Genomic DNA, 11,514 nt, shown 5'->3' on the forward strand with positions numbered 1-11,514 from the left:
CGATTAAACGATATCATTGATCATGCAGTTTATCTTAAAATCTCCGTGTATCTGCGCGCTTTCATATGAGATGTGTGCGTGCCCAGTTCAATGGCGTAAGATGTTTTCTTGCTTGATCGTGCTTGGTGCGTTGTCGAAGCATTAAGCGCCATTCTCTTGAAAGTTTCATAATGTACCTGCTATGCTAATTACAGGAGAACATTTGTAATCAGTATCCAATTAAGCGCCGCACACTGTGCAGCAGAGAAAGCCTGCACATTTTTTTTTTCGCGTCGAGCTTTGCGTATGAAGAGTGCGTTTTAACATGCTTTCGACCTATAGTGGCAATTAGGATCCCTAAAAACAAACTGCATTCTAAAAACAGATCAACTTTACCTTAGAAATAGCCATGGTACACAAGGGAGGGCGTCTAAAGCGTAAACGCCTCACACATTTGTACTTATCGGTGAATTTGTGCTTTCAACTTCTTTACAGTTTACGCCCCTTCTTTTCAACTTAAATCTGTGCACAAGAGTTAGTAGCCAGAAACTTTCAGAAAAAAAAAAACAAGCTCCAAAGAGAACATTTTTTTTTTCTCTTGCGGCAGCGGATATATAGCATTCCTAACGACTTGCTAACCATAACTTGAGTGTTTCATTCCTTATAGAGTTCGCACTCAAAGATAGACTTGCAAAACACTGCTTACAGTGTTTACTTCGTCTACACGCAAAAAAAAAGGCTAAAGTATGACACAGTTTATGAAAGGTCGAACTCCGCGAATGCCATAAATTCAGCGGGAAAAAAAAACAAACTAATACGCCGTTTTTTTTTTCATTCGAGCCCTTCGGCTTAGTTTACCAGCGCGGAAGAATGTGCGCGAACTCGGGTTGGCGCGTGAGCTGAAGAAATGTGATAAAGCTTCCCTGAAGTATAAATACCACAAAATCATCCAGCGTGGAGAATATACTGAATTCATACGAGGGTCTTCCGGTCTTGCTCCGAGGGAATTCAGAAACAGCGTGAAGAGCATCGAATGAGCATTGAATAAGGCCAGAAGCTTCGCTCGAGAGACGATCTACCCGTAGTTTCACCGCGCCGGGTTTATGCGTTCTCGAGAAAACGTGCAGTTTCCCGGAGGCTGCCAAGACGGTGACACCTCAAAGGGGGCCGAATGTCTAAAACACGAATCCATGCGTAAACTAGTCAGCTTTGGCAGAAGCGTTGCACAGCTTTCAAGTTGGTTCACTACCGTGATTGGTCAGTTCTTGAAATGCCGGATAATCGCAATGGCTTTCGGTCGGACAAGCTGAAGGAGCCTCCCGTTTCAATGGACTGCATGCTTTTTTAGTGGGTCAATCTATACAGCAAGGACTCGCGCAACTGGTATGAAATGTGCGCCCTGCAAGAAATTCTGCAACCAGTGGGATGGTGAAGCGTATACAAGTACGGAAATGAGCTGAAGTCCATTTCGTTTCTGACGACCATGAACAAGTATTGACTGCCAAAAAGCGCGCCGCAACGAAGTTTACTTTCACTCCTAAGTCTGCGCACCGTGACTACAGATGTTGCAGTCAGCATCGAGAGGCAAAAATTTAAAAAGAAATCAGCAAAGAAAAGAACTGTTTGCTTCACTTCAATGCCTAAATTCTCGCTTTGTAGGCGGTGAAAGGAGACGTTCGCAGGTTATTCCTGACAGCACAAAAGAAAGAATTTAAAGTTTAGCACGCTCGCGCGTTAAAGAATTCAGTTGGAATTCAGAGCCGGTAAACCTTGTTTATAACAATGGAGCGAAAAAAACATGTCCTTCCTCTAAAACATCATTTACAGGCAATATGTAACACTTCCTCGATCGTGTCACAGTAATAATCGAATCTGATTCTGCCTCCGGGCTATTTCTATGTTTCATCGTATACTAATTTCCTAGCTGTTTCGTGCAAGTCATCTTCAATGCGTTTCATTAAAACTTTTTTCTTTATAAGACATTTTTAATCGCGTACGTAGCGCTTTCAATCAATCAATCAATCAATCAATCAATCAATCAATCAATCAATCAATCTTTATTTTCATTCTGTCAGTGATACAGAAAGAAGGACTGTGACAAAAAGCTGTTTTTCAGAACAGCTTGATTAGGCCACAGCCCCAGCTGGTATATTTCAGCTTTCAGCTGGTATATTTAAGTAAACCTGACTACTCTTCCTTAAAACTGCCGTTACATTTCTGAAAACTCTGAACAGAGTAACACGTACCTGAGACTGGTATAAAAAAAATGTCAGTCGATTTGGGTAATTAGGCCAAATGCGGATATGTGCGCTGGAATGACGTCAATTGTCGGTTGGAGGTTGTGCCACGATACCGCCTAATTACCACTCCAACTACTTCTTCCGTTTAGCTGCTGTGCAAGCATCATTCGAATTACGTTCTCCTTCTAACCGTTACTGTCCATTCCGCATAGCTCGGTGCGCTTACGGATGGTGCCGCCTAACTAGCGCCCCAGGTTCTCGCCTCGTTACCACCGGCTACACCTTGGCAAGTAAGCCAGCCGGTGGGCAGGTGAGCAGTGGCACAATGGCACAAGGCAGGTGCTATGGCAGGTGTTGCCATCGGTGGATCTTGGCTTTCTTGGGCTGGGCTGCGAGTTGCGACCCAAGTTGCTTTTCCCGAGCAGCCTATCACGATTAAATAGGCTGTCCCCCCCCCGACACGGTGGGCATGTTGTCCACCACTCGGTGGGCAGGTGAGCAGCATGCCACAAAAACGGCTTCAGACAAACACACAATACCCGCATGCGGGGAGTGCCACTATAAGTGCTAGCGCACTAAAATAGCACACCGTATAAAGCCGGCCAGCGGAAGCGGATAGGCGGTGGCACATTATCCGCGTATTTTCGGCAACCACTGTGACAATAGGCGACGTGCACACGTGTGCAAAGCAAACGAGAGAAGAGGCAATGTGACCACGGACGCTTCTTTCTCTCTTCTTTTGTTCCCCTCACGCTCTTCCCTTCCTCAACCCCCCCCCCCCCCCATACACACACACACACACATAGTGTCGCAAGAAGAAAAGGGTGTGCTCGCTCGCACACTGTGTGCCGAGCAACTTCCCGGCGCTGCCGCTCCCGGATGCAGGTGCGCGGTTCACGAAGAGCGCGTTCAAGCTTCCGAAGGAATGTTCGAGCGCACCTGAATGAGGAGGCCTTGTAGAGCATTTGGAATGCACTCACTCGTAGCGTGTGACCATCGCGGTGTCTGCAGCTTCTTCTTTCACTTCTCTCTTTCTGCGGCCTTCTCTCTATCGCTCTTCCTTCGCCTGCCATTCGCTTTCCTGCTCATTTGATCGTATGTCACGTTAATGCGCCACCTTTGGCACCGACAACGACACACACCGGCAGCGACAGGCTAATGGGAGCAAATTTGATGGCACTCAGGCTCTCGTTAACTCGTCACACAAAGCTGGAATACACCTTGTTCTATAAACCAAGTGATTTGAACGATGACAAACAGTGAAAAGGAAAGGCTACTTGAGTTCGCGTATATTATGTAAGAGTAAATGTTTCAGTATGCTAAACTTCATCCGTGTCAAACTTTTTGACCGCTTTAAGGAGATAGCACACCTCGGTATTAAACCTTGAAACATTTTTTTTTTTACCTCCGTCCCTCTGGACTTGTGTGCAGCGGGCATCTTAAATCAAAACTGAACAATTAAAAATACTTACTGGCGAGTATCTTTTTTAATTGCGGGCACGCACAGTAAGCGCAGACTGAAGACAATGCAGTGTAAGTCAGGTGGTGCACACCTTACGCGCTTATTTTGCGCCAATATAATACGACTATAGCGCATGTTAGCGTCGGGTGGAATACGTGCGCCTTGCTATTAAGTGCCAAAGTTCGACAAGAAAGGTCTGCGGCACGCTGCATGGGATCTATAAGCATCTTAGGACCGGCGACAATGTAACACGGATGTCTACTGAAAAACATAGCTGTCCGGCATGCAAAGCAGCGTAATGGGGGTGTTTTATTCTGCTGTAATTTATAACTATATTTGGATACAACTCAAGAATGAAGCGGCAAATCCTCCCAAGGAGGTCTTCCAGGCAATGGTGTCTTGGTTAATCCCCTTTGACCTGCTAGTCTGAAATCGCAATGTGGCGGTAAATGAAACGAGATTAACCGTGGTCTAAACGGATTAACCGCGGTGTCATGAGAATCATCCCATGACTCGGCTGGAGATCCTCCCTTGAGGGGCGTCTGCCGCTTCGTTCTTGAATTGTGTCCGACTGTAGCAACTGCACAATTTAGTTTAGGCACCAATCTGGTCTGACTTTTGTAGTCAGCATTGTTTTGTATATTATATGCGTCCTCTCCTATGTTTGCAATATGTCTACTAGCTCTTAAACAGGAACCGTGCCTTCATGCTGAGGCCATAGTCGACTGTTGTCATCAAGTCCCAATGAATTTTGTAGCGAGAGCTACTCTACGGTAGCATTTCGAGTCTTCAGCGGGGCGGCGCCTTGGCGGTGGCGGCGTCACCACCCTGTGGCTGTGCCGCCACGATGTCAGGCGGTTGATCACGTGGTGCGGACCAGCTGCCAATGGCGCGGCGCCGTGGCTGATTACGCGGTTGGTCACGTGACCAGCCACGTGGTGTGGAGCAGCTGCTGCTGCCGGCGGCGCGGCGCGGTGGCGAAACCGACCTGCAACAGCTGTGCGCATGCGTCGTGTCAAGTGGGACGAAGAGGAAGAAGGAACGCCCAGCGAAACGGAGCGGCGAAAGACTGACTTTGCAATTCAACCGAGCGAGTTCCACTCGGCCAGCTGTAGCTATCGCGTCACTCCAGGTTTAACCAGAGCTAAACCAATTTTTTTTTCTGCTGGATTTAGTAAAACAGCAGCTTTTTTTAACTCACAATACAGCTTACGGATTTTTTGACAGGCGTTTGACTTGCGCGGTCTTTATAAAAAAAAATCGCCTTCTACTGCAGCTATGCTTGGCGAGTGCATTTCGGCATCATCGCTCCGTCCTTATATTAACATGCCGTGTGAGGTTTTACGAATATATATGCTTAGCGAGCTCGGCAACAGTGTCGAATTCGTACAAAATCGTCAAAAAGCTTAGTGCTGCCACCTGTATACGCCATGTCCATACGGCTTCCTGCGATGGCAGGTGTTGCCGTCGGTGGGGATTTTGAGACCTATATAGTTTCTCTATCCGAGGAACCTCTCGCGGCTATCATTATTTGAACTGCCACCTTACACGGTGGGCAGTTTCCTCACAATCCAGTGGGCGGGTTGCGATGACCTCACAAGGCCACGTGACCATTTGGTCCACCTGCCACCAAGGTGGCTAGCACCAAGCTCTTCCAGATCGCAGAGGGGCAAGACATACAACTCCTTTTCGGCGGAGTGGCAGCCCTATAGTGCTAACGCACTCAAAGGAGCTGAAAGAATTCAAGTATTAGCTGCTTTGGGCGTGACTATAAGTATAATATTTTCTGTCAAAATTTTAGAAATAAAATCCTGCCTTGCAAAGTAATTATATATATAAACATAATGGCCTTTCTTTGTATTTCGGCAAGGTGCTTAGTATTTGATAGCGCACGGATCCCGTGTTATGCATGCAGGCTGAAACTCCGTGAGCACATTGTCTTCACCCAAGAATTCCGTGAGGCAGTTTGCAACAATGTGCCCCAAGAGTTTGCACATTGTCGTGTCAGTGAAATGGGGCGATAATTTTGTACTGTCAGGCGATCCCTCTTTTTTGAATATCAGAACAAATCGGTTCACTCTCCAGTTATTGGGCAGCTGCCCCGACAAAAGTGAAGCAGAAAATTTTTTTGTAAGAAATCTGGCAATAAGTTCAGGATATTTTTGCAAAAAGATTTTTGGGAATTCGCCAGAGCCATAAGAAGCTTTATTTTCAAGTTTACCAGCATCTTGACAACTGCAGCATAGAAAATAAAAGCCATATCAAATACCTTTTTCTCTGAAAACCCAGCAGCGCAAACATTTGACAATTAAAATATTCATTAAAACGCTGTGCTGTGCCTTCGTTATAACTTATTAGTTATCGGCTTGCAGCAAATTACTATTTGCGAAATCAATATTTGTTTTATTTGGCATGCTTCCAGAATTTTCCAGTTTAGTGCTCACTTTTGTGTCAAGGTTTTTATTCTGACATTCACAAGGCAATAAAGAGAATAAAAAACAGGCTCAATAAAAATGCTTTCAGTGTAGAGTTTCTTTCTTCTTTCTTCTGTGCTGGGCTTGCTTGCGAGAACATCTACTGTGGCTTCTCAGTCCTGAGAGCCGGTGGAGTCACCCTAACGAGCAAAAGAACACAATATGCTAGATTTAAAACTAAAATGTCCCTTCTAGACCTGGACAAAACTTCGGTTTCACCATATTAATCGAGGTAATAATAATAATATTAATAATAATCGGTTTTTTGGGAAAAGGAAATAGCGCAGTATCTGTCTCATATATCGTTGGACACCTGAACCGCGCCGTAAGGGAAGGGATAAAGGGGGGAGTGAAAGAAGAAAGAGGTGCCGTAGTGGAGGGCTCCGGAATAATTTCGACCACCTGGGGATCTTTAACGTGCACTGACATCGCACAGCACACAGGCGCCTTGGCATTTGGCCTCCATAAAAACGCAGCCGCCGCGGTCGGGTTCGAGCCCGGGAACTCCGGATCAGTAGCCGAGTGCCTTAACCACTGAGCCACCGCGGCGGGTTTAATCGAGGTACATTTTTTAAGTCTTGGTGTCTGCCTTCAAGTGTACACGAAACTATGCAGCAGTAAGTTCAACAGTTCTTTCTGTTTGACGTTTCTCGATAAGCTATTTGCTACGTGCCGCTACGCCATCGGAAACTTGCAGCAGCAGCTTTTCATGCATATTTAGTTAAGTGCATGCGCTTTAAAATACGTATGTGAACTGAAATGAAAAATATCTTTATGGTGAAGTGGGAATAACTTGGGGCAATATGGCTGCTCGGAACAGCAAGCTGATTTAGACAAAACAACCAACTTGGAAGGCTACTAAGAGCACCCCTATTGCTCTATAAATTTCTAGAAAAAGAGACTGTATGAGAGCAAAGTGAGTGCTCTCTGACTTCCAATCGCATTAAGCTACAGAGCTGAAGCGTTTCTCTCTTAAAAATAAAAGAAGCGTCGTAAATAACAGATGTGCATTTAAATGCACGAGATGTCTGACGAGGATATCAGAACTAGTTTTCATTAACTACCACCCTGCTGGTCACATTTGTACACGCATTCAGTGCATGAACCGGAGCGCCAATGGCGAATGTTGAATAAGGAAGAGCAGTGCTTGGTGGTCAGTGAATAAAAGTTGAAAGAAAGCGGTGTGCACTAAAACAAAACTTATTTTTGTTGCCGAAGGCATGCAAACTCTGCTAGCTTTAAATAAACAGTAATATCATGAGCAAATGAGCATAAAATTGCAAAACTGCCAAAGAAAAACGTACGTGCGCCCAGATTGCACAGAGCGCAGTACACCGGATGTCACAACCCGATTTAAATGTCACTTGCTCAACATGTTCAAATCGCTGTTACACTCAACGCTTGCAACAGACGAAGGGTATCACTCGCAACAGATAGTAGATGAGTCCAAAGAGGTGGACACCTCGTTCCACTGCTGTACCACGGGTATCACTCGCAACAGACGAAACAAATCACTCTGAAGATTGACTGAGCTGCTTCCTCGAACCAGCCCTACTAAAATGTCACGTTGTCTAGATGGGTTGGCGGGGGTTAGTGCTAAGTGACAGGACCTCTTCAAAATGAACGTTTCTTCTTGTTTACAGGATATTTAACGCCGTGGTCTGAAATGTGTAAAGACCTGAAAAATGCTTCAGAAACGCGGATAAAATTAGCCATGACAGGTAAGAACAAAAACAAAAAAACTGCAATCACGTTTGAATCATTTCTTGAAGTACAATGACGCCGTTATGTTCATGCGCGTTTCGAGCAATTGCGTCATGAAAGTAGCACGCGGTTTCCAATCATTTATGTGGCAAGAATTAATACAAGTAATTTTTAAACAAACAATGAATTTATTAATCACTTTTTATTTTAAGATTCAACATGCAGATTTTTTTTTCGAACAATGCAAAACTCAGTTCCTTCTCCTTGTTCATGTTGTTTCGTTTCATTCTTCTCCTTGAGGCGCCGAAAATAATAGATCAGTGTTAAGCCCACTTGTAGGGCCGTACTTTGTCATTTTTTGAAAAAAAAAACAGTTTAATATTACGATAAGCGAGAATGACTTATGTTTATGCAAACCATAACAACTAATGGCAAACCGCACAGAATCGTCACCGCTGAAGTTTAGTAACTTACATTTTCACCAATGATGCGCCTCAAAAACAGCTGTCGTGCAGCCTTGCTTTTGGCACTGAATAGGCTGCAAAATGATAAAAAAAAGCATAAAGCATACATGCTCGCTGTCCTCAACTCCATACTTTTTTATGCTGTCGTGAGGAAGAATGCTTTCGCGGTTCCAACCAGAAATCTTAAATGCGTGCACAGTAATACCAATCGCTTGAAGCATGAAACCCAAGAGTCCAGGAGAAATACGTACATGGCTTGAAACTAGCTCTTTCGACAAAAACAAAAGATTAAGCTTTGTGCACGATCCACACAGGAAAGTATTTTTGAAAATTTCTCTGAAAAAGTTTAAAGCTAGCGCTTTTTGTGTGCGTTTTTTCTAAGTTTTTCTAGCAAATATAAATTCCTCGTGCTGAATGATCGAACCAAAACCGTTTTGGTTGGATCAGTACTAGTGCAGGCGATAGATACTATGCCAATAGCTGCAGTTTAATAAGGATGGAATCAGATTTTTCTATTTAATTTGAATATTCGCTGAAGGTCGCATTTTTTCTGCAAAAGACTGTTCCACTTAATGACACTTGAGCGTTTACACAGGACGAGACGCTATTACAACACCTGTGCATGTGCTCTCGTCAATTTTGTCATGGTGTCATGCCTTGTGGTAGCGCTATAGTGTCAATCAATGCACGACAAACTTGCCAAACCATCACGAGTCTATCACCTTCGTAAACATTCAGGTTACATAGGTGCAGTCTGTAAAACTAGAACACGGAGAGTAACGTTTCACTTACCTCATATCCTGTACAGCTGCTAGTTCCGATATTATTTCAAGCTGAAAAGGTAAACATATTCAGATGGAAACAATGCACAACCCATATTGGGCTCACTAAAGTGGTGTTTCTTTTTTTTTTTCGAAGGCGTAAAATAGCTCGGCAAGCCAAGTGAGAAGTTTTGCGCCAAGGCCACGCAAAACGTGGGACAGGCGAAGACGAGATCTCTTGTCGAAACGTTGGCAAGCACCCTGAGGCTCTCCGCACCCTTATTTATTTATTTATTTATTTATTTATTTATTTATTTATTTATTTATTTATTTATTTATTTATTTATTTATTTATTTATTTATTTATTTCATAATACTGCAGGCCACTGCTTGGTCCAAACAGGAATGAATTTACATTGTTAAATAAGCAAAAGAATAAAATTATACAATATTAGCAGCACACGGATACCAAAAGAATAAAACGAAAAGAACTTCTTTCGGTTTTATTATTTTGGTATTGCTCTTTTGGTTTATTCTTTAGGTTTATTCTTTTGGTATCCGTGTGCTGTTAATATTGTATAATTTTAGTAAAATTATACAATATTAGCTGCACACGGATACAAAACATATACATATAAACAATATTAGCAGGTAAGTAGACGATGTAACACATCAGAAAAATTTTGTGAGGGAAAAACAGATGCCGGTTAACGATTTCCAATCTTGCACTGTTCTAGGGAAAAAACTGCACTTAAAACTGTTAGTTTTGGCGAAAGGGGGCGCAAGTGAATGCTCATGAACGCCCCGAGTCCTTCTCACTCGTCAAGAAACCAATCTACTGCTTGCCCTCTCTCTACCATAGATGATAAATAATAAGTGCGCGCAAACAAAATAAAAAGTTGCAAGGAAGCGGGTTCACAAATATGGCAGCTCGTCATGTATGCTTAAGCGTGACTGAAGTCCTATACGTCCAAGGAAACATCGGTAGGAAATTCCAAAAGCGAGTGTTACACTCTTAGACATCACAATAGGCTATATACGGCAACACACTGCGCTATATCGTCCGAATAAAAGGAATGATAAATAACAGCGCTTGGATCTAGAGCACCGTTGACTGCTTTTGTAGTACACTTGTCACAGAGGTGAAAAATGTTATTCCAAGGTTGCTGAAGCGTGGCATATAAGAGAAAACAGGAAACATGCCTGAGCAAGATAGAGAGCGGTCTCTTCCAGGGATAGAATGGGCATTAAGAAAAGATAACACTGCCGTAGTTTAAGCGTTCAGGGTATTAAATTAACCTATATAGCGTGGATTCAATTGACGAAGGTCCGAGGTAACTCGACAGATTTAAGAAAACGTTTTCCTGCAAAGGGTTTGGTTGGGTTAAAGATGACTGGGATATAAAATGGGTACTCCAAGTTACCGCAAATCATAAAAGGAACAACGTGCGCAATCTAGGCTGTCTTATCAGACTGGTACTACTTGAACCAAATATTACAAGAATGAAGCACGAAGCAACGCAAGACGTAGAAAAGCAACGTATAGAAAATGCATTAGTCATCCTCACTGACGCTCTTCCTTTTCGATAAGTGATTATTAATCCAATATCCTTTCAATGTGAAAATAACCTGTGGCATTAGGGATGTTTACCTCTGACGTCGTGTCTGAAGCAGGTTCAGCAGAGGTGGGGTCGCATGTTGACGAATTTCTCAAGCAACCAGTCTGAGGAACAGCTAGCGTTGAGGTGGACTGCGAACAGCTGCTGCCAGTGTCATCGTCATTAGCTGCTCCGGAAGGGTTCTGAGGAGTATCCTGATGGTCATTCCGCGCCTGTAAGGAGACGCAGCTGGTGCCTTTGGAGGCTTTTTGGCAGGACAGACAGCTTACGCCATGGCAGCAGGGTTTTTCAGAAGAATGGAAAATTCTCTTCCTTTCTTCCTGTTTCTGTTGTTTACTTTTCCTTTATTTTTATTGTATTTTAAAGTAATCGTTCAGTGTTGTGGCATAGTGAGCACGTATAGCGGCGCGCTTTCTGACATTTTTTTTTTCAATTTAGCACCAGAATGAGAGAGAGAGAGGTATTTTAGCTAAGCAAGAACAACTAAAAGCAAAGGGCACAGAATCTTTACGGCCGAATTGTAACTTACATTCTCGCCTACGATGTTCCTCAGAAATTGTTGTCGGGCAGCTACGCTCTTGGCACTGTATTGGCTGCAAAATAAACATAAGATTATACTAATCACACTCGTTGTTCCCAACCTCATGCTTTTTTTTTTCTGCTGTCATGAGGTCGTGAGTACGAATGATTTTGCGGTGTCAGCGCGAAATCCTAAATCTGTGGACAGTAAATACTAAACGGATGAAGTGTAGCACTCATCACTGAAGAAGAAATAAGTAAATGACTAGAGATTAGTTTATTTTTTTTTTCA

General features: G+C 43.4%; 1 protein-coding gene across 1 annotated transcript in view; it reads right to left on the reverse strand.

Moving 5' to 3' along the window:
* LOC144119621 (erythroferrone-like) overlaps nucleotides 1-11,380 on the reverse strand; it is a 34,812-nt gene extending 23,432 nt beyond the window's left edge. The window contains exons 1-4 of the mRNA XM_077652194.1: nucleotides 11,233-11,380; nucleotides 10,736-10,915; nucleotides 9,116-9,156; nucleotides 8,334-8,397 (exon numbers count right to left, since the gene is read on the reverse strand). Of these exons, the coding sequence (XP_077508320.1) occupies nucleotides 8,334-8,397; nucleotides 9,116-9,156; nucleotides 10,736-10,915; nucleotides 11,233-11,349 (402 nt within the window). The 5' untranslated portion in view covers nucleotides 11,350-11,380. The remainder of the gene's footprint in view (nucleotides 1-8,333; nucleotides 8,398-9,115; nucleotides 9,157-10,735; nucleotides 10,916-11,232) is intronic.
* Nucleotides 11,381-11,514: the final 134 nt, after the last annotated feature.

This window comes from Amblyomma americanum, chromosome 2 (assembly GCF_052857255.1).
Source record: "Amblyomma americanum isolate KBUSLIRL-KWMA chromosome 2, ASM5285725v1, whole genome shotgun sequence".
NCBI classification, from domain to species: domain Eukaryota; kingdom Metazoa; phylum Arthropoda; class Arachnida; order Ixodida; family Ixodidae; genus Amblyomma; species Amblyomma americanum.